This window comes from Aedes aegypti, chromosome 2 (assembly GCF_002204515.2).
Source record: "Aedes aegypti strain LVP_AGWG chromosome 2, AaegL5.0 Primary Assembly, whole genome shotgun sequence".
NCBI classification, from domain to species: Eukaryota; Metazoa; Arthropoda; class Insecta; order Diptera; family Culicidae; genus Aedes; species Aedes aegypti.
The window spans coordinates 351,203,787-351,228,859 of NC_035108.1; the positions used below are offsets into that span (position 1 = coordinate 351,203,787).

A 25,073-nucleotide genomic window follows, 5' to 3' on the forward strand; every position below is an offset into this window, starting at 1 on the left:
AAAATATGATTGAAATAAATTGTTTTTACTAAAATTTAAGCTCCTTTGCACCTATAGTAGGCATATTGTTGTAGGCATATTGTTCCTATAGTAGCACTACTAAGAGGAACTATTTTTAATTAAACAAAATAAAGGACAAAATAGGATCTTATTTACATCAATCGAATACTTTTGATCCATTCTTTGAAGAAAAAATATAAATCGAATACTTTTGATCCATTCTTAGGAAAAAATACGATTTCAATTTGTTTTTGCCTACGCTTTAAAGCTAGTGTTACTATAGGAACAGAAATTAGAAATAGTGCTACTATAGGCACATGTTTTCCTATAGTGGCACAAGCGATATAAAAATAAATCGTAAACATAATTAGCTCAATTCTTCGATTTTATACGAATATTTGTTCTTAGCTGTGCGGCTATTGGTACACCGGTGCTCAAACTATGAATGAATGAATCGCCAATTTGCGTGATTACTATCCAATGGGCACTTTATTTCAGCGGTGACTATGCTTGGATGACCTAGAACTTCTGTTATGTTCAATAAATACATTACTCAGTTCATTCTTCTGACCATTTCCAATCATACACTGTGTTTATGATAATCCATTAGAATACAAATTATATTTTTTGGAGATTTGAAGGATCATAGTGAAAACTTCTTCGACAATTCTTTGTATTTACGACTTTTTCTCAACCAACTTCACATTATCCTGCTCTTTAATCAGTCCTTATTGTCTGATGTTAATACTTAGACTATATTAATCTTCATCCCACCAACATCCCTTTCACACGCTGAAAATACACTTAAATGTTCATAACTGTTTTTGTTTCTCAATGGTTTTATTGAAATTTTCCCGTAAAACTCTTATAGGTTATGGTCCAAAAAACTTGGGAATATTGTCCAAGTGGCTGTGGAGTTATTCCGGATTGTTTTGGGGTACTAAAATTGGCTAAATCATCCACTCAACTGATATTTAAGACCCTGATGAGCTTGATGGTTGGTGTCTTCGACAAAGTTATAGACCAAGGACTATCTAGCAATTAACAAACTAATTGGGAATTTATCCACTAATAACGCTAATAACGAATTTCCTTCAATTTGAAGGCCAGTATCTTCGGAAAAGTTGTTCAGCAGATCAAGGCGTATCTGGCAGTCAAATTGTCAAAACAAATGTAATTGGAAATTTATCCGCTAGATGGCGCTAGTGACAAATTTTCTTCAGTATTCTGTACCTCAAGATCCTGATTCTGCAAAGTTGTTCAGCAGATCAAGAACTCTTTTGCATTTGGAATTTATACGCTAAATAGCGCTAACAATAAATTTTCTACAATTTTCTATATCACCAGATTCTGATAAGCTAGAAGATTATTGGTGTATTTGCTAAATTTGTTCAGCAGATCAAGGACTATCTGAATGGAGATTTATCCGCTAGGTGGCGCTAGTAACAAATTTTATTCGATCTTCTGTATTTCAAGATCCTGAAAAGCTACGAACAAGTTGTTCATCAGATCAAGGATTATTCGGCAGTGACAAATCTAATTGAAAATTCAACCGTTAATAATACATTTTCTCCAACTTTCTATGTATCAAGATCCTGATCAGCAAGAAGGTAGGTGCTTTTGACAAATTTGTTCAACAGATCAAGGGCTATCTGACAGTAAAACATCCGGTTGGGAATTCATTTGCTAGATGGTGCTAGTAACAAATTTTCTTCAATCTGCTATATCTTAAGAACTTGATGATGGTGGTGAAAAATCTGAATAGGTATTAATCTGCTAGGGTAGAAGCACCGGTTTTGGGCATACGCCAGTTGTAGCCATAGTGGATTATACACCGTTTTACATAGCCAATCAGCATGAAACCTTTTGTGTTCAGTAGATCACATTCACATGATAGAACTACATTCATTTACTCGTCCAAAATGATTCAAAACATAAGAAAAACAATTCATTTTCCTTATAATTTTAACTCCTATACACCTAATTTAGCCAGGGCACTCCTTATTTGGCCACTCTCATGAGAAATCAATGCGATTGGCCAATTTGGGAACCGAAGTTAAATCTCTGGCCGAAACTGGTTCCGTTGGCCTATATTAACCAACGGGATTTTCAAAGCGAAAAACTGGTTTTAGATCAGTTTTGATATTTTACACACATAATATGGATTGAAAGCTTGCATTTGACATATTTGTAGCATAAATACGGCTTTCCATTTAATTTTTATTGACATTTACTCTTAGGCTGGCCAAAACCGGTGCTTTTACCCTAGTAACAATATTTTTTTGACCCTTTTCCGCCCATGGTGTCTGTAGAGTACCAAAACTTTCAACCTTTGTAGCTTTAAAAATAATGAACAAAATAAAACTGTTTTCACGCTACATCATAATTACACATTTCCTCTTTCACTTCAATGTCTTACTTTAGGGATGCCTACAAATTTAACATGTTTTTTACGAAACATATGTATGAAGGAATGGGTTTTACTGGTCGAAAAATATTTCATGATTTCAAAGCCTGATATAACAAAGATAATTATTCCTCAAAGTAGCAATAAAAATATTTCCAATAGATTTACCCTTTATTTGAACTAACATATGTTCAGAAATGCAAAATTTAGTTTCGCAATCATTGGATTTGATGGATGGTGCACACTGGGCGCACGGCACACAAAAAAGCGAAATATCGAAATTTCATCATTGTTACCATTTAACATGAAATTGTTGTTATCAGCTCATTTTGCAACATTTTACTGCAAAATCCACAAGAAATGAGGCAAATCTTTACGAAAGTTGTGCAGAAAGTGATTTTATCGGATTTTCTGAAGTAGATTCTCTGATGCTTTGAGTGGATGATTTGACGAAGCTACTGAAATCGCGAAAATCGTTAAGCATGCTTTGAAATCGGTTAGATCCAGAAGTAAGCTCAAAATTAGAATCGTATCGTAAGAGGAATATATAGAGCTATATTAGGCGGCATCCATAAATTACGTAACGCTCTAGGGGGAGTTGGCTCAAGCGTTATGGCTCATACAAAAAATTGAAATTGTTCGTACAAAAAGCGTTACGGACGGGGGGAGGGGTCCAAAAATTGCCAATTTTGGCGTTACGTAATAAATGGATGCTGCCTTCCAGATTCCGATATCGTGCACTTTATCGTTGTCCCGAAGGAGGTGAGCAATGATGAAGATGAAGTAATTCAGCTGACAGTACTTCTACTGTCGGAAAACATCGATGTATTGGATTGAACTTATGTAACTAGTTAGGTAAAGGAAAAGATAAGAAGCGACAATTACAAAAGCGTTTGAAGCTCATCTGAAAAAATACGATGATGTCATAAAGTACTCCAAGTTACTGGTGGTGCATCAGCGCACCACCTCATATATGGTTTTAAGTTACCTTGAACACTAATCCATATTATCAGTCAGTCATGGGCGGGATAGGGTTAACTTTATTTATATCGAGAAATTTGATATCGTCTGGCTTTGAAAAATCTGTTGTGAACTCATCCGCTGGAAGCTGTTTGCTATCCTATGATCCTGATAAGTTTCTAATATGTTATGTTTACAGTAGAGCAGAAGAATTTAAATTGTTTCATTTTTATGGTGAAGGCTTCAAATTTCTTGAATGTGAAAACTATAAAAAAAAAACATTTGAAAGGATTGATGTTTTTCTTCATTATACACAACCGGTTCTAAAAACACTTATTTGAAAATATGTTTCGTTTTTGTGAAATAATGTATGTCGTTTATGTGAAATAGTTCATTTGGCGTACAAAATACTCCATATTAGTTTTACCGATAATTGTGCATACATAGAAATACTATACGAGTGTCGAATCTTTTGATACAGGAAACCCTTCGCGTTTCGCATATTCATGGAACTAACTTTTCACGCAATTGCAGTATATAAATGTTGTCAATATCAAGTAAAGGCACATCGACTAAAGGAAGCTTTTAATGACGTTAATCTTGAACAATTTTTCAATAAGTTTTGTCATTAATGACATTATATGTTTACTTTTATGACATACATCTACTCAGATTGTTCTAACTTTGAACATTACTGTTCAAGTTAAGCATCTAAAACGTCGTCTAAAATACTTACATTCAAATTATACACAACAATTTCTTTTTTCGGAACAGTAGATTTTATGCTTATTAAACTGTGTTTATATTGTTCAAAGATTACCAAACAACTTGGAATACACAATTTGAATCAAGTGGATTACTATTAGAAAGATTTTTGACGTATAAAAAGAACTGCCTAAAAGACCGACATTCTTGCTTATGAGCATTTTGAGATATGAATTTTCTTCAAAAATTCGGCAGCACCACTAAACAAACAAAACTACTAAACAAATGAAAATGATTGAACGCACAATATGTCGAAACCTATTTATAGAACTGTTTTTGCATGATACTAATCATGCATCATCAATTCAACAAGTCACTAAAGAAAAGTCGACATTTCTAATGTCAAACCATTAAAAAATCTTTTATAAGTTCGAAAAATAAACAAAAATTAGGCATGTTGCATTTAAATACTATGCAACAGCTATCGACTATTCAGTGTTTGCTAAACAGATAAAAATACGTAGCATCCTTTTTGCTGTCTCGATAATAAAACCTTCATATTTAACCCTCTAATACCCAAATTTTTATTTTTGATTTAAGTATTATTTTTCGTTATCTAAAATCGTACTTAACACGTTTTGGGCAATTATTTATTTTTATTCGCAAATTTTTAAATTTTGGTTTTTGATTTTTATAATTTTTATTTTTGAACATCCCTAGCTTTTCTCATTTTTTCTTGAAGCCTTTTCTAGTTGTTGATTTTTGGCAAAAATAAAAATTTAAATTTTTACGGCACTTTTAAAAACATTATTTTTTTTATTTTTTTCGGAGCGTATTTTATTTTTCGTGTAACTAACGGAAAACAGGTTTGAAATTATATCAATACCACCAGGTTCTTCTTTTGTGATAGGTTGATCATAGAAAAATATAAAAGGTACGATTTTTTATATTACACGTAAAATGAACCCCAGGCATTTGTAGGTTATATAAGAATGCAATTTTTCAAACAATTTCTAAAAATACAAAAAAATTTCAAAAGTCATGAGTCAAAGTATAAGCCAAAAATAAAAAAAACAAAAAAATATACAAAATTCCAAAGTGTACCCCGTCTAAAGGCGGGGTTGGGTATTAGAGGGTTAACTCATTTGAAACAGAGGCATGAGACGAACCCACCAATTCGCACGCAAAATTTGCTCAAAATTTAAGCAATATTTATGAAAATCTATCATTGCATTTCACATGCTATCTGTAATGCAATGACAGATTTTTATGATGATATCTTTAAATTTGAACGAAAAAACTGGTTTTTCATTTTTGAAGATTGCTGATGATTGAATGATGGATTCTTGAGCCTTAACACTGGATACATGACCATTTTGTACGAAAAAAACTGGAATGTAGCAAGACGCACTATTCGAGGCATTACTGTTAATGACGGTGCACTAAGGGGGTTGGTTGATATGCGAGATGAAAAGCATCCGTGGAAATGAGCGATTCGATTTTTGTTTTGAACGCTGAATGAACGTTGCTGCCGCAGAGGTGCAAAACGTGATGTGTAGAAATGTGTACGTAAAGAACTAGGGACCACTTACCCGACGTGGATCGGCTTGCGGGTGATGTTGACATTGTCGGTCACGGTAATGTCCAGCGGGTTGGGAGTGCTCTCCCTGGGTGTCATCGATGGGTACTTTTCGGCATTGGAAATGATCTTCTCAAGGTACTTCTCATCCTTCATCGGATCGATGCTCATATTGGTGATGTTGGTGTCGTCGAACGGTTTGTTCTCGTCGCTCGTCATGTAGTTGTACTGCTGCTGATCAGACATGATCGGATCTTCGCCTGGGTGGTGTGGGTCGAACACAACATTGTGGGAGGAAAAACCGAGAAATGAGAAAGCAAAAAATAAAACAAGAAAAGAGACACAGTGAGTAAGTGAACATTTCCTTTCGGCGCGATTGATGAGCGAGAGTAAAAGAAAAATAAAATCGGCGAACAAACACACAGAACATGTACCTCGTAGTATACAGAGAGAATGAAAATCAATTACTTAACTAGCATTCCACTTAAAGACTTACTTTCCGTTGATCTAGGTTGTTATTCTACACTGAATGCACGAAACTGTGTGAGCTCCTTTCGGGGCACACCGAGTTCGCACAAGGGTTAGACACAGTTTTTAGCAATCAACAACTACTCAATGAAGCTGTATCTACACACACTACTTGCTACCACTAACTAAATGAAGAAAGATTAATGGGTTTTGATCGTCCGAAAAAAGAAAACTGCACTTTGACGATCGCGTTCGGGTGAGTCTACTACTGATGTGATCTCGTACAGTCGTAGACAGCCCCCCGTTCCGTATCTACTACCACGCTGCGTACTCGGGGCTAACCAGTTAGTAGTAGACACTGTGTTTTTGGAGATTCAGGTCCGCGACTGACTGGCGGCGACCGACGGCACTACAAGTGAGTCAAATCTGAGAGATACAGAGAGAGAGCGCCGCCGGAGGATGACACAGAGATGCGTGCAAGGTTTCCCGAGCAGGAACGAGTAACTTGCAGCATACCATGTGTTGGTATCATAGCATAATTAGATATTTTTCAGTAGTCCATGAATTGTACAGCTAGCTGTATACCTAATTATTGAGCACTGCTTAATGAATTGAACTACTTTTGAAAAATTTCATTTTTATATAAAAATCATAATGTATTATTTAAATATTGCAATACCTGATCTAATTATCAGTTCAGTGTGTCTAGAATTTGCATAAGATTTTATTTGAGGTTTTCACCTTTTATGCAGGGTTCTTTCATAACACTGATTCAGATTATCTGGTACGGATTACCCTAGCTTAGCATTCTACAGCAATTTTCATTTGCTCGGGTTGTACCGCCGCAAATAGTTCAAGCTCTCCGCTCACTCGGTGCGAAAATTCGTACAACTAACTTCAACTAAGCGCTCTGTTGTAGGTATAGCTAGTATACTACTAAGCGTTGTCGTGGATTGCGCACTGTGTAGCATCACTAGCTATAGGCACTAAAACAGTACAGTACCACTACATGCAGGAGGGGAACATCCGCTTCCCAGAGGGCTAGGCGACAAATTGCTCTGGAAAAAATATGCTACTCGAGATCCTGAATTTTACGAAAATATCATGTTGATTATAATTTTGTTAATAGTTTTGAATCATACTTAATTAAACTTCTTTTATTCTGGCAAGTAATTTGACTAACTTGAGACACTGTGTGCGACATCTGTGATGGCTGAGATGCATTAGCGTAGCTGGAATTTTTCTGGAGGGGATATAAAAACCCATCATGTCTGGTTTTCTATGTATTATTCATCGTAATAATCATACAGTGGCCCAATTTTATATTCGTACAGGATACTTTTTTTTTTATTTCTTTATTAAAGAGACTTTCGGCCCAAGGCCGGTTCGTCTCTCGGTACAGGATACTGTTTCCACATCAAGTTAGTAAAAAACTTTTATATGAAGTATTGAGCTACAAATACTTTATCCACATTGAAGGTAACAGGTGTCATCTATTGTTTGCCAATCACAAAATGTTTCCATTTACATTAATCTTTGGATTAATAGAAAAGTATTGAATTGATGTCTAAAAATCAACCAATTCCATATTCGTACACCTACCAAAATTCATACGCACAACGTTCAAAACTAAATTTAGAAGCTCTATTTGATTACTGAAATGCTTTATTATGATGTTCAGATGTAGTGAAATACATTTGGACAATTTATTAGTGGACATATATGAAATTAAGGTAAAGTTATGAGAAATGCCAGTTTTCCAATGATTTTTGCTATTAAATCCTATAATTCGAACAATAACGTTTATTTTTGTCATTGGATCCAATCTATAGATTATACTCGTAAGCTCTGATAGAAATTTAGTTGAAATATATATAGTTTACAGAAATCATAAACAGTTTTTATCCCTTTTGAGTTCAGAAAATTGTTGTGCCATAAGTTCAAAACTCTTCTAAAATGATATTTTTAATCAATGTAAACCAAATTTTTATTCTAAACAACAGGTAAATGTTAATTTTGAATTTGTCTGTAAAAACAATTTGAGCTACGAACTTCGTTTTACAATAAAGTACCCTAATCTACGCTTTACATACCTCCACATAATTGATGTCATCGTAATATTCAATTATCTTTGAAATAATATTCAAATTATATTCATATTTTGCAATTTTTTGATTTCATAAGAAAATTGCAAAACAACTTGAATGAGCATTGATATACTATTTAATAGAATATATCCTGTTGTTTTCATCATTTTAAAAAAAACGTTTGTGTTGCGGTTATGGCAATAATATTTTTTCTTTAAATCTCTATAATCATGTTTGGTAGTAAAATGTAAATTAATAATGATAGTTACGCAATGTTTTGATAGGAACATTAACTATGGATTATGTATATACATTTGGGAGCCAAACATAAAGAAATTGACTAAAATTTTTGGTTTTGGATTTGTTATAAATGTTATACTACCTAAGATTCAAAAGTATAAGCTGTCGATATCCACTCCTAGCTACTCTAAAACTGATTATAATTTTTTGAAACTTGTGCAATATTCGCAGTTCTCATTCTTAAGGAAGTGATGTTGAAAAAAATGCAATTTATTGTTCGACTTACCGAATATTTTAGCAAAAAACATGGGAAAACTGGTATTTTTCTTAAATTTACTTAAGTTTCAAATATGTCCGCTTTTAAATTTTCCAAATGTATTCTACTGCATCTGAACAACACAACGAAGAGCTTAAGTAATCATCAAGTCCATTAAAAATTAGTTTTGAATGCAGTATATTTCTTTTTTGTTAGGTGTACGAATATGGAATTGGGTCAATTATAGACACAATCTCAATACTTTTCCATTATTCCAAAGATTTAAGCAAATGAATACAGTTTGTCATTGCCAAACAATAGATGACACCTATAACCTTCATTATTGATAAAGTATATCGAAGTCCAATGAGATTGAGTCACTGTATAATATTTAAAATTGAAATACTCCGTGATTATAATATAGTATATAACATTTTCAATTGGTTTAACACATAAATTTTAAAAAGTTGATTATTTTATAGTTCAGTGAGGCAATGTCACTAAATCCTTAAGTTTTTTTTTCTGGAGATTTATCGAGGATTTCCTTAGGAGGCTTATATGAGAAAAATTCTCAAGAAGCTTCTCCGATGCTGATTCTCGGAATTCCTTCATAGATTTCTCTAGGAATTAGTCCAGAATTAGGTGCTTATTTCTATTCCTCCTGAAAATGGTCAAGCATTACTAAATAACTTCTTCACCGATTTCTTCCGCAGTTGTCCAGATATCACGTGGTATTTTTTTTATCAATTTTCAGATTTCCCTACCTTTGTGAATTTTGTCAATACAATTTTTTGTATGGACAGTGCTCTTTTGCAAGACCCTCCCCTTCCTCTATAGATGACCACGTGGTTCATGGACGGCCGTTCTGATTGTCATTCAACTTTTTCATCAGATGTTCCGGGTAAGAATACCTGCCATAATATATTTTTCCTGTAATTTCATGAGCCATTCCGACGCCAATCCGAGCAAAATATTTTCCGCAGGAAACCTCCATATTGCATGCAGAACAAACTACAAACATTTCTCCAGGGTTTCCTCCAATAATTGCAGTAGCATAGCTAGGGGGGATGCGGTGGGTGTAGTCCACAACCGATCCCGAGCTCCTATGGGCCCCTAAATCACAGTGCGGATTTCTCATAGCATTGAAAGTTCGACATAGCTTGTAGGAAACTGAAAATTTGTAAGATCCCAAGGAGACTTGTATCAGCGATGTACATGGGTCCCATGATTATCTTCTATTTTTAATACTAGGTTTAGAGTGCACCGAGCAATTGTAGCTTGTGACTCCCCACATCTTATTTACTTCATGAATTTTGACTTCCCATCGAATCTACTCATGTTTGTAGGCCTCCAAAAATCTGAAACATTGGTGAGTTTTGAGCTCGTACACATTTTCTTATGATACGGTTAACTCTGGTTGAACAGAATTTCAGTTTTACATGTACTACCATAGAAATATTTTGATCTTAAACTACAAAGGACTGCTCAAATTATTCAATATTTTAATGGTAGAAAGGCTATGATTATTTGAATCCCCTGGTGTAAATAACTCAATTTAGAATATGATGGCGTTTGGTGCGGTTTAACAGAACCCCGACCATATTTTAATGAAATTCATTTGCAATTGTCCACTATCCGGGCATTTATTTATTTCGTTTCAACCCGTTTAGTCGTACCGTCAAGCTACCATTCACCGTGCATTTAAGAAAAATCTGCACTTCAAAAAATTATATAACTTTTCCAAATAATTTAAAGCGAACTAGAATACCACTACGAAGCGTGCAATTATACCATAATTTAGGGAAAAATCTAAAATTATTGATGCATAACAATAATTTACTCAAAAAATATGTTTACAAATGTCATGTTAAGATCGCCTCGTCCCGTTCTATATCACCATTTACCGTGCGTATAGTTTTCGTCATGATTTTATTTCGTATCTTGATGAAACATACCATTAAATTCAAATCTTATTTTATAATAGAAGCCATAGAAAGTAGAACAAATGGCTGAATTATTATTTATTCATTAAAATCGTTATAGGAGGTTTGACTTTATTGTCCAAACCATTTCACATTCGCTCAAAAACTAAATATGGAGTAGTTAAATCACGACAAAATAATAAATTCAATATTACCCAATAATTACAAGCAGAGCTGTTAAATGTCACGAATTTCACGTGACTTTGACATTTGAATATTGCTAATATCATCGATCCCCGTGGAAAAAGTCATCGGAAAAGCATTTTTCCGGTGACGTTTTCCAGACTACTATCGGTTGGCATTATGTGCTAATGTTATATTTCGCATAGGAGAGTACTATGAGCATTCTAATTTTTCCAAAATTTTGACATTTAACAGCACTGATTACAAGCCCTTTACACTACTGCACGGTAATGGGAACTATAATTATTGGAAAGGGTCCATTTACCGTGCACTTGTGTTTCGACTGAAACACAATAAAAATCTAATTTGCATAAAATGGTTCATATGATGCAATACTACATCTCAATATAAGTATCAATAGCGAAAACTAATTGAAATTATGGAAAATTTGATTCTCTAACGGTAAAATGAAAAATGTGAATTTTTGGCGTTTCTACTAAGAGTTTTAAAAATCCCATCATCAACAGAATTAACATGATTTTGAGTAAATAAACTAGGTTTTCCAAAAAACTTTGTGACAAGAGCTACTTCAGTCCATCTGTTTTATCTTATTTTGCAGACAAAAGAACAATTTGTGTAAATTGTATGAATTTGTATAAGTGCACGGTGAATTGAGATCGCACGGTGACTGGTGACTTAACGGTACAATGTAAGTCGCATCTATCCTATTAGTTTGTGACAAATACGATATTTCTATAGGAATTCGTTCGGAGATTTCTTCTCATGCAAGATTGTTCAAAAAATTCAGCAGAACTAGAAGGCTTCTCGTTTTTTTATAATTTAGGTCAATAAAAATATTTTTGAGATGAGATCTTCAATATCTACAAGCTGTATCATTATGTCTAAATCGAATTTATATTTGTTAACCCTCTAATACCCAAATTTTTATTTTCGATTTAAGTATTATTTTTCGTTATCTAAAATCGTTCTAAACACGTTTTGGGCATTTATTTATTTTTATTCGAAAATTTTTAAATTTTGGTTTTTGATTTTTATAATTTTTATTTTTGAACATCCCTAGCTTTTTTCATTTTTTCTTGAAGCCTTTTCTAGTTGTTAATTTTTGGCAATAATAGAAACTTAAATTGTTACGGTATTTTTAAACATATTAAATTTTTAATTTTTTTTCGGAGCGTATTTTATTTTCCGTGCAACTAACGGAAAACCAGGTTTGAAATGATTTTAATACCACCAGGCTCTTCGTTTGTGATAGGTTAATCGTAGAAAAATATAAAAGGTACGATTTTTTATATTACACGTTAAATGAAGCCCAGGCATTTGTAGGTTATATAAGAATTCAATTTTTCAAACAATTTCTAAAAATACAAAAAAGTTTCAAAAGTCATAAAAAACTTTTCTTATATGCGTGTTATGAGTCAAGGTATAAGCCAAAAATAAAATCATTTTGATTTGCGAGCTACGAAAAAATACACAAAATTCCAAAGTGTACCCCGTCTAAAGGCGGGGTTGGGTATTAGAGGGTTAATATCCATAACATCGCAAAATGAAGTAGATTTCATCAGTTATAGAGTTAGGGGGCCTTCCTTAGCCGAGTGGTTAGAGTCCGCGGCTACAAAGCAAAGCCATGCTGAAGGTGTCTGGGTTCGATTCCCGGTCGGTCCAGGATCTTTTCGTAATGGAAATTTTCTTGACTTGACTGGGCATAGAGTATCATCGTACCTGCCACACGATATACGAATGCGAAAATGGCAACTTTGGCAAAGAAAGCTCTCAGTTAATAACTGTGGAAGTGCTCATAATAACACTAAGCTGAGAAGCAGGCTCTGTCTTAGTGAGGACGTTAATGCCAAGAAGAAGAAGAAGAAGGAGAGTTAGGATTTGCATGAACCACATGCTCTACCATAATTTCTAGTCTTTCTACAAATAAACCGTACAACCATTGCTTTCCATAGTGGTCTGTAATACAACAAGAAGTTTTCTACTGTGATTGTAAAACATATTATGGTATGAAAAAGCATTCAATAATTTAAGAGTCTTTTTCTCAACTTGCGTACACTAAATAATTATTCAACCTTGGTCCACCAGTACACCAAATTGAGTCTGAGGGCGAGAGTGAAAGATGACAATAAGAAGGCGTGGAACTCAGAGTGAAGTGAAACTAATATTAGCCTTTATCCCGCCAACATACTTTTCACATGCTGGAAAATGCACTAAAGTGTACATAACTTATTTGTTTATGAATGGATTTTTTCGAAATTTTCTGAATTTCAGAAACGTATTGCCTTGGGGTACCAAAATTGGTCAAATCATCCATTCAATAAATATCTCAAGATCCTGATGAACTGGACAGTAGCATATAGATTTAGCTAGGCGGCGCAAGTAACAATTTTCCTTCAATAGATTCAATTCAATTCCTATATCTAAAGATCCTGATAAACTAGAAGGTTGGTGTCTTCGACAAAGTTGCTCAGCAGATCAATGGCTATTTGCCAATAACAAACCTGGTTAAGAATTCATCCGCTAGGTGGCGCTAGTAACAAATTTTTCTCAATCTTATATATGATAAGACTCTGATGAGCTATAAGGTTGGTGTCTTCGGCAGATAAAGGGCTATTAAGCAGTGATAATTGGGAATTTATCAACTAGATGGAAACAAATTTTCTTCTATCTTCTATATCTTAAAACCCTGATGAGCTAGAAGGCTGATGATCTGCTGAGCAACTTTGTAGAAGACACCGAGCTTCTAGCTCATCAGGGCCTTAAGATATAGATGCTGTAAGGAAATTTGTTACTAGCCCTACCTAGCGAATAAATTCCTTATTAGGTTCGTTACTGCTAGATAGACCTTGATCTGCAACTTTGTCAAAGAAACCAACCTTCCAGCTCATCAGGGTCTTGAGACATCCGTTGAAGGGATGATTTGGTACCCCAAGACAATCAGGAATAACTTCAAAACCACTCCAACTAAGTTTTCTGGACCATAAAAAGTTTTTCGGGAAGTACTGAAAATTTCTTTCAATTTTTTTTGCTGGATGAAGGTTAAAGAGTGAAGTAGATGCTTTCTTCAGGGAAGATCTCAGAAGGATGCATTGACAAATTTATGTTAAGACTCTTGTTGAAACCAAAGATATATCATTGACAAATTGAAACACATCCAACAAATGTATAAAAATTTTAATACCAAAAACGTTGCTCAAACAAACACTTCTTTAGTAATCTGCCAAGTAGGTTGAGAAATGCCGGCCAAGGATGTTAGAATAAAATCAACCAGAAATCTAAAAATACCTACTGGCAAGATTTTTTTTTACTTGTTAGATTTTTTTAATTTGTTGTACTAAGAAATCCACCAAAAATCTCAGTTATAATCTTTTAAAAAAATTGAGATGCCAGCCAAGGATGTAAGAATAAAATTGACCAGAAATATAAAAAAGAATCTACTAATATACCCTTCTTAGTATGATGCCCAATTTTACTGAAAAATTAACAAATATATTGCCTAGAATATCAGAAGGATTCCCACAGAGATCTCATGAAGGATTTGTCAAGGTATCTATCAGAAATTTCACCAAGAACCTTAGCCAGAATTTCAAAAATGCTCCAAGTATAATTAAGTAATCTGTCAAATTGTTCAATAGTAAGAAACTACGAAAGATCTTAGGATCCCACTAAAAACTTTCAAAAACTTTGTAAGCAATCTGTCAAAGAGCTTTGCAGGAAACTGAAACAAAATCTGCTACAGGATTTTGATAAACATTTCACCAGAAATTATTCTGCTAGAGGTTCACCAAAGATTAGTTATGCTGGATATTATTAAACTGAAACTCATGGCCGTAACTTGGAACAGGAGCAGTATATTCCTGAAATGTGTACGGATTATTAAATCCATCCAACACTTTAGACTTCAATTCGTTAAACAAGATTGTTATTCATTAGTAAGATACATAACAATAGTTATTGTTGTATAGGTACTTATACGTGAGCGTTTTTTTTTTTTGTCATTTTCCTAATCAAAATTATGAGAACAATACAACAGAGGATTGGGGGGTTAGGTCCCCCTGTTCCTACACCAATGACCAAGATGGTCACAGATGATGGCGTTTTCGGAAAATAAAACAAACGAATAACATTTCGTGAGCGTGAATCGCCGTCTCTTTGATCTGCTGAATGGTGCTACTGTATGTGCGAAGGAAGTGAGGCTGGGGAAGTTGTGACGCGAGATCGGTCCCAACAGACCACGCACGGTAGCGAGCGGTGTGTTTTGAATCTGAACCACCTCGACCGTCTTAATCGCGATCCGATAGGGATCTACCGTGAACAACGTGTACCGTTTGTTTATCTTGACATGAAACTCCGTCCGAGGCATGTCATTCACGTGTTTCAAGGAGTTCCTCGAGACACGTAGATGAATTTTGGTGATAAGGAATCGTTTTTGATCAATCCCTCTCAAGAGTTGGACAAAAAAAAAGTTGAAGAAATGCAAACATCTTCTACACGACTACGATCATCGAAACCGAGCGTGAGTGAGTACGTGCCGAGAGTCGTGAAAGTGAACGCAATGTAGATCACAGTATCTAAACAGTCGCATATAGAGTAATGTGGGGAAAAGTTTGTTTTGAAGATTTTTAGCTTAAATTCAAAACCAATGTTATAATGGATTAGAACTATTCACGTAAAAGACTTTCATTCCAAATAGTATAGAAAAAGATTGAGATTTGGAAAAGGGGCAACAATTGTAGCCAATATGTAAAAATCCATTTATTTTTAAAAGTTATAGCTTTTCTAGATACATTATTTTTAACTTTATTTAAGAGGTTTCATCTCTCTAGAGCCAGAGTTGGGAAAAGTTCTGAAATTCACACTACAGTAGGCAAGCGTAGCAAATCACAATCAGCGGAGCCAGTGAAACTCACGCGTATCGCTGCTGTAGGCAAAATACCTTGAAAATAGCGAAACACCCGTTGCTAAGGGCAACCCAAAACTACTGTAGAAAAATGTTCTATTTCCCGCTGCATTTCCCGCATTTACAGCCGTCAATGACACTACTGAATTAGAAAATCCATGTACCCAATATAGGCTACTCGATGAGAATCACAATTTTGAACTACTGTATAAGAAGAGCCACGTGATTTTCGCAAAAACTGAAGCCTACTACTATTACACTGCGGAACACGTTTTTGTCTCCAGCACCAAAATACCGCTATTCACTTAATTAAGGGTTGCTGAATCCATTGCCGTTTTCAGAAATATCATAGCACGTCCAGTTTTTGAGATATTGACTGTTGAAAATGCAAAAAATGACTATTTCAGCCAACTTGCATGCAAGTTTCCCAGCTTGTAAGGTAATATATTGGCTTAATTTGCCACTGAATTCAAACTTTATGTGTATAACAATACTTATCATCAAAGTTCGTATTATTTTCGATACGGAAAAGTTATTTTTTGATGGTTTAGAGAATTGTTGTATTTTGCCATATAGAAGAAACGAAGAATTTTGTATGGAGACTGCAAGCATGTTGAAAACATCGGTTTAATCGAAATTTAATCGCGCAATTTCAATCAAATTATGTCTGAAATGAAAGTTCAAGTTCTATTTTGCATGTTTGGTGGATTAGATTACAAAAAAGTATGATAAATTGTACTTTAAATTTCATGTAAACATTAAAAAAAGCAGTGTTTTGTACAACTTTGGCGACCTGTAGCTAAAAATTGTGACGTGCTGGAACATTTCTTAGAACGGCATCAGATTCAGCAGCCCCAAATCTACTAGAGACACATAATTTGGTTCTTGAGACACGCAAACATGTCATTTTTGTTACGCTGTGTTACCATTCCCAGCTCTGGTCTAGAGCTATTCCTGAAGGGTCGAAATTTTGCCCCACCTTACTCTACGGTGGAAAAGGGGCGAATGTTCCGTTGGTCAGCAGAACAGATCTGGCTCAGCACGAGTGCATTTCGGATTTTAAACTCCCCCGCATTTGCCGGGAGCAGCAGCAGCAGCAGCAGCAGGTTGCTCGAATGTCAGTGAAACTGAACGACGAAGCGCGAGTGTATGATTGACAGAAAGTAGCTCGACTCGCTTTTCCTAATGTGTCGTCTGCTAAAACCAGCAGGAAGTAGTTGAATCCGAAACACGTGACGGGTGGACAGGACATACCGTGAAGAGTCAGACGATCTTGCCGCTGCGTGTCTTCACGATTTCAATCTAGGACTAATTCGAACTGCATGCTTCGCCAGGCCAGGTGATGCAGCGAAATCCGAAGCGTAAATACCCCTTGCATTATATTTGTTTGCTTATGGACAGGTTTCTCAGTTTTTGTAAATGAGTTATGTTTGATAAATAAACAAGCAAAACAGTTCAATTTTTGAAATTTCTATTTTTGCTACAGCGAAAACATTTTTTTTATTCCCATGGCAAGTACCTTGTAGATACTGAGAGAGCACGTTGGAACAATCTAAAGATTTCTATAATAACTTCTCAGTCATGCGTCACAACTCCAAAGGTTTATCATCTCCAATAGGATCAGAAAGGAGAGAGCTAAATTGAGATAAATTTCTCCGATGAATTGCTTTGATGGTTCAAGAGAGAGAGAGAGAAAGAGAGAGTTTTCGCGGGATTTATTTATCTCCAATTTCGTTGTTCACTAGGTTTTCTCAAATGGTGAGCTTGTTCCATGTTGATATTATAAACTAGTAGGCTCAGCAAACATTGTCTTGCCATAAAGTAGGTTGATGAAAAACGCCAATAAACGTTCCTTACAAAATTAGAGATCAGTTCACTCTCATTTTCCCGGCTATCCCGGTAAATATCCTGAACTTTTCATACACATAAACATGTCTGAACTCTTTAGGAACATAACTATGGAAAAAGTTTCAAAATCCAATCGACCGTTCTCAATCCAACTCGTGACATTTCAGTTGAAATAAATTAAGCTATTTACCATATGTTCAATATACAAACAAGCTCCTGTGGGTATAAATATAAAGGATATTCATATATTTCAATATGAATGATAATACAAGTTGATCTAATGCATAATCCTAAAGACAGGACAGACTTTTTTTCAGAGACTTGGTCCTTATTTTAATGCAAGTTTCTAAAAAATCTATTTTTTAATGGGAGGTCTCTTTAGTCCCTATTTTAACCAAAATGGTCTTTAAAATCTCTTTTTTTTCCTAATTCTGCTTGCATTGAATCCTGATGCAAAATTGCACAGGCTCCAGAGATACGAAGTTCCCCGAAGAAAAGCTTGAAGAATTATCAAAGTGATTTTAATTAGAATTTTTTCAGGGTCTCCTACAGGGATCTTTCTTTGGAAGAATTACACCAGAATTTGATCCAGGAAATACTTGAGAACTCCTATTACTTCCAGTAACTTCCTCAGGTATGATTTGGATTTTCTTTTCCAAAATTTTTTTAGACTTTTCACCAGATAGTTTTTAACTAATCCTGTAACTGAATTTTGCAGATGTTAGTCTAGGAGATCTTCCTATAATTTCTACAGAATTTCTCCCGAGGAAATCCTTAAAGATTTATTTTAGAGTTTTAGAAAAAATAGAAGCTGAGTAGTGTTTCAAAAAACCCTGCAAGAAATCCTCCTGTTCATGGTAATTCTTTCAAGAATTCATCTACAATTCCACCCAATAATCTAAAATTCACCAAAAAGTTCTTCGAAAAATTTTTTTTCTGGAAATTCTCCATCATGTCATCGAATTCTGCAGTTTCTTCCGAACTTTTTTCAAAAAGCTTCTCACAATACAATCCAATGTTTTCTGAGAAATTCCTTTAGAAAATCCAGCGGAATGCTATCCGCAGATCGGATTGATTATTTTTTTTATTATTTTAGAAAATTATCTAGGAAATCTTCTAAATCTTCCTCAAGAGTCCAGGCGCTATGTCAGCGAGTATTGTTCATCAAGAGTGACTTTAAAACTTCCACTAGTTTCATATGAAATTACTTCAGGATTTTTTGTACAAGTGCCTCACTGATTTATTTTTCAGAAAACTTTCCTTTGCATTTCCCTGGAGATATTCTTAGAAAAAAAATTAACACTTAGGGTCGGTGTTCCCTTAGTGGAAAGTCCCCTATAGTCGCACTAGTGGCCTTTTACGGCCGTTTTGCTATGAATCTTCTCAAAACATTTTTTGACTTGAAGTTCAGGAGCTATTTATCTAAGTACCATTGATACATAGCTTAATTTTGTTCAAAAAAAGATCGAAATAATTAGTTTTGCTTAAAATTTGAGTTCCCTTGCGCCTATAGTAAACCTATTGTTCCTATAGTAGCACTACTGAGAGAGAAAGCTTTTGATCCACACTTTGTAGGAAAAATATAAAAGTTTTGTAAAAATACGGTTTTGATAAGTATTTTGCCCACGCCGTGGTGCTAGTGCTACTATAGGAACAGAAATTAGAAATAGTGCTACTATAGGCACATGTATTCCTATAGTGGCACACGCGATAATAAATACAAACATTCAAGTTTTCGTAGTTTTCATATTTTTCCCACAAAACCAAGATGAAAAACTTTCAGATGATGTAAAAATAATGAAGCTAGCGTGATTTTTCGATTTCATACGAATTTTTGTTCTTAGCTATGCGGCTATTGGTACATCGACCCTACTTGAGAAAAACTCAAAGAGTAACAGGAATATTTTTTGCAAAAACAGCAGTTTCTGAAGGTATCTTTAGAGAAATCTCTAGTTGAAATCTTATATAAATTCTCAAAGATAGTTTTATAGGAAATCCCTCAAAATTCTTGGCGGCATTTCTAGAGAAATGGTTGATTGAATTTTAGAAGATGTTTTGATTGTACACCTTGGAGGATGTCCCAGGGAATTCGATGGATGAATCACTGGAAAACATCTTAGAGAAGTTAGGACTATTTTGTAAAATTTCACAAAGAATTTTTGGAGGAATACTTATGATTCCGAAAACAATCTTTGGAGAAATTCCATTTCTGTGATTCTTTTTGGGTAAAATCAGATTGAATTCGTGAGGCATCCGATACAAAGTTTTTGGAGAAACCCCCTCGGAAAATTCGCTATACTGCTTTTATGAATTTCCGGAGTAATATCTAAATAGATTTCAGAAGAAATTCCTAGAGAAAATCATGAAAAAAAAACATTCAGTAATACAATAATCCCAAAAAGGTCTTAGATCTTGAAATGTGTTATGTAGAATAAAACTCTTATCACCTGGTTCCTATCAGGTTTCGTTTTGCTTTCTTGGTTCCTGTTTTGTCTTTTTCGGCCTCTTTAGGTCTGTTTTTTCAGGCAAGAAGTCTCTAATTTCCTATTTTTAAGGCATTTATTCGCTACCAGCCCTGTAAATACGAAAGGCTTTCTTAGGCTTGTAGTAACGACTGGCTTGAAAATAATGGGGTTAAAAGTAAAAGGGTTTCAGTGAAAAAAAAAACTATTTTTGAGAAAATCTACTTTGAAGTTTTTTCAGCAATGTTATATTCTATGCAAATTGTATGAGAGTAAAAAAAACGAGCCATTCTTCTAAGAATTATGTTATTTCTTCTGTTGAGGGGAAAAATCAAACAGAATGGAAACAGAGGGATCAACTGAAAACCGACTAAAATGTCACTTACACCCTTACTTACAGCCTCTCATTTGTAGTAACTTCAAATACGCAGTCTGATTCCATAGGGTTAAAATTTGTCTTAGCTTCACTGTGCACAAAATATTTGACAACGTTTGTCCTACCCATGGGTTCAAGTGTAAACGTACCTCTGATTTTCACATCTGACTAACCTAAATTACCTCAGGGATATCAAAAATCTTTGTTTGCGAATGGCACAGGCCTCTCCGCCAAAGGACGAAGCCTGCGTGTCATCTGAAGGAGATTGCAAAAGAGTTCGGATATGTTTTCTTCATAATTGCAAAAATGGAAGATTTCTTCTAATGCGTCCAAAACTCAACTAATAATATTCCCACATAAATTAAAAGCTCTTTATTTGAAACCTCCAAGTAGACATGTTGTTACGATGAGAGGGATTCCAATAAATTGGTCAGATGAAGTTAAGTATCTAGGGCTCATGCTAGATAAACATAAACTTTAAAAAATCACATTGCAGACATTCAAGTCAAATGTAACAAATATGTACAATGTCTTTATATCCTTATTGATAGAAAATCAAAACTTTGTCTTAAGAACAAGCTTTTGATCTTCAACCAAATTTTCAGGCCGGCCATGTTGTATGCTGCTCCAATATGGACTAGCTGTTGTAATAAAAAGACGAAAGTTCTGCAGAGGATTCAAAATATTTTTTAAAAATTATTCTGAAGCTTCCTCCCTGGTATAGTACCAATGAGTTACATAGAATATCCAATGTTGAAACATTGGAACAAATGTCAAATGAAAATATTATTAATTCAGGTAAAAACCGTTGCAATCTATTATTGCCTCGTTAAATGCGTTATATAATTACTTTAAGTTAATTGAAAGCGTTTTTCTCTTATATGCAGCTGAAATCAACTCACCTGTAACAATTCTGAACTACTACGGCAAATGAAATGTAAAATGTTGTTAACAAAATGTTAATGGAAGCCTAATTTAGTTTTACCAAATTTGGATGATAGTGTTGTCTAATAACACAGAACACCTAGATATAAGAAATGAATGTAATGCTTGGAAGGATAGGGTCGATGTACTAATAATCGCATAGCTAAGAACAAATATTCATATTAAATTGAAAAATAACGCTAGCGTAATTATTTTTACATCATCTGAAAGCTTTTTATCTTGGTTTTGTGGGAAAAATATGAAAACTCATATTTTTGTATTTATTATCGCTTGTGCACACTATAGGAATACACGTTCCTATAGTAGCACTAGCATCACGGCGTTGGCTAAATACTAATCAAAACCATATTTTTACAAAGCTTTTATATTTTTCCTATAAAGTGTGGATCAAAAGCTTTCGTTTGATGTAAAAAAAGTTCTTAACTCATTGATTATGTCGTATAATAAAAAATAGTTTCTCTGAGTAGTGCTAGTATAGGAACAATAGGTTTACTATAAGCGCAAGGGAGCTCAAAGTTTAAGCAAAACTAATTATTTCGATTATTTTTTTTTTAACAAAATAAAGCTGTGTATCAATGGTACTTGGATAAATAGCTTCTGACCTTCATGTCAAAACATATTTTTAAAAGAATTATAGCAAAACGGCCGTAAAAAGCCACTAGTGCGACTATAGGGGACTGTCCACTAAGGGAACACTGACCCTACTAATAAAGAAATTAATAGAAAGCAGAAAATCGGTGATAAGCAAGCATCTCTGAATAAATTCCAATATTTGTGTGACCCTACCATAGTTTAACTCGAAAATGTAAAGCAAACTGAATCGGCTAATAATGACTTGCAAATGCGTCTAAATTCAATGAATATGAAGTCTTTATCAGCTGTTTGCATTCAGTCACTATCTGGTTCCTCAAACAAGCAAGCCATAACAGCGACGAAGACGACGATGTAACTAATTAGAAGGCAATTTGCTCGTCCGTTGCGTTGTCATTCCTCCAGCAGTTCTACCTGAATTGAGCAAATTGTACAATCATGAAAGATGACACACTCTAATTGCCGATGGGACACAAAAGCATTCAAGTTCCATAATAACCGTAGTCAGTCGGATGGTATACTGAATGATTTTATTTTCTATTTGAAAAACATTCTCAAAAGCCAGAACGAGTCATAGCCCGACCAATTGTCACACCGATATGACATGTGCAAGTTTATATATGAGTGTATATATATAAGTTTATGAAGAGCATTCCTAATGTTGGACGTGCATGCCATGTACCCAAAGCCGGCAAATATCTTCTCGCTAATTTGATGACGTTTTTTAATCACATTGTCGGAGTAAATCATGTCCAATTAGTGGAGTTGCACTGTAAAACCACACCATGTCAAATGCGAAAATTACATATGCGCGCGCAGTTTCCGCACAGCGGCTGTAGAATAGATCAGTGGTGTTCAAATGACGGCCCTCAAAACCCATAAATGCGACTCGTCTAGCGGAATTTGGAGCAAGTGTGTCATCTTAAGCGATTTGCTCTCTAACTTTGTCCAAAGCTTATCAAATCCACCGATGGGCCCTCATTTTGTCAGTTTCAATTAATTATTCGATAATAAGCATATAATTATTTTGTTAGGTAACATAACAAACCTAATAGGATAAGATTATAATTATCATATTATAGGAATATCTCATTTTGTTATTGTTTGAAACAGGTTGATAGTAAATTGGGGCCTTCCTTAGCCGAGTTGTTAGAGTCCGTGGCTTTAGCCATGCTAAATGTTTCTGGGTTCGATTTCAGATCGGTCCAGGATCTTTTCGTAATGGAAATTTTCTTGACATCCTTGGACACAGATACCATCAAGTGGTCTTCTACTAAATTGCAAAAAACGTTGTACGCAACTCGTTGCAGAACTCGATTTTTGCAACACTCGTCGTAAAAATTAAATGTACGACTGTTAACTAATTACTATTTTGCGGCCATTATCCGCCTTGAGCACCACTGGAATAGATCACAGTGGCTTGCAATCTCCATGTGTGCGAATGACACTCATAAAATTGTTAGAACTGAGCAAGAGGTACCCACAGTTCGACTATTTCATTGCAAAAATTTAGTGCTGTGATCGTGACAGGTCTTCTGATAGATTTGTTAATGAGTTTTGTCACCGTAGAGAGCCGGGAAATATTCACGTTATCCAAAATGCACCGACAGAATGTGTGCAAAAAGCCCAAGAAAGTCGAATTGTGAGCTGCCGCCGCCGGCCGGTTCGATGATGCCGCAGGAATTTGAAAGATAATTTGAAAAATGCATTTCCTCCGCCATGGAGCTATAAATAAAGTGCCATTTAGTCTAACGGCCGTAGACTTTGCCACTGCTGCTTGCCGTCGTTCAACAGTTCGGCATCTTTCTTCTGGTGTTTGGCGCCCTTTTTCAGATGTGCATGACCGGCGTTTTACTATTGATGCAGATGAATAATTGTATGATTGTGCTCATAGGCCTTTTGGTACCAATCAGAAAAGTAGATATTGCTATTTTGATGTATTTGTTGCAAACACTAAATGTATTCAAATTTGTATTTATTTTCGAATTTTCTGAGCAGCTATTGTTCAACAAGATCTGTACTATGAACGTATGTAATAAGGTACCGTGGGGTAAGTGGATACAGAAAAATCAATTGTCAACTTCATTGTTATGTACAGCTAACGTTAATAATGTAATTCAAACTTTTTCCTGTGGATGACAAATAAGGGACTAATGTACTGCAAATCGTCAATTATTTTGATTTTTCTGATTGTTATGTATTGAGTATGAAGGACTTGAAAATTTACGCCAAATGATCCACTTGCCCCACCATGGTGGGGTAAGTGGATCACCAATAAAAAAAAGTCTATTCTCAAAACAAATGAGGTGTAATTATGTATAGTAAGAATGATATTACTCTCGTTCTTGTTATTAGTGTTAATTATATTACATTTTGATGCTTTTGAAATTAAAAAGTATCTTTATTTTATCAAAATGTTATGAAAAATATTCAAACATTAATTCACACTAAAAGAAATATTGTAATTAGAATAATTTGGAGAAAATCCATCTGTTTTATTTTCATAAGGTATACAGAAGTATTGTAAGATTATTCCTAATGATGTTTTCGAAAAACACTCGTAGTTTAAAAATATTAGTTACATTTACTTTTGTTTAACAAACCGAAATATTTTGATTCCATTCATGAATATCTATCTAGAACGATTTATATCGTCAAATAAGGTACGATAATATGCTTTAAATTGGAAAATTTGTTTATTTTGCTCTTTCACAATTCAGCTCAGATAATCCACGAAAAGTTTTGTTTGAATTTTGCAATATTTATTCTTTTATATTTTTCATACCAGAAAGAAAGATTCAAAATACTTTCAGGTGGATTAATTCAAATTTTCTATGGAACTTTGACAAATTTAAGCTAAGAATGAAAAAAGTTGAAGGAAAACAACATTTGAGGATAATCAAACTAATTCAAATTCGCATTAGCAGTCTGGTAATATGCGATAACAATGCTTGATCCACTTACCCCATCCCAATAAAAAGTAGGGGGAAGTGTACCATGTCCAATATATCAGTATTTATTTTTAAAAATCACATAATTTTCATTGTGATTCACTCAATTAGAACTGAAATGCTCACCATGTGTTGAAAAAACTAATAGTATTCGATTTTGGACAGTGATGCA

The 25,073-nt window shown here is 34.5% G+C and overlaps 1 protein-coding gene across 7 annotated transcripts in view; it reads right to left on the minus strand.

Annotated features, from left to right (window-relative positions):
- The window catches only part of LOC5578031 (ankyrin-2), a 333,086-nt gene that overhangs the window by 62,728 nt on the left and 245,285 nt on the right, over positions 1-25,073 (minus strand). For all 7 annotated transcript variants that reach the window (XM_021846274.1, XM_021846273.1, XM_021846277.1 and 4 more), the window contains one exon: positions 5,665-5,911. In XM_021846274.1, coding sequence (XP_021701966.1) covers positions 5,665-5,911 — 247 coding nt within the window. The remainder of the gene's footprint in view (positions 1-5,664; positions 5,912-25,073) is intronic.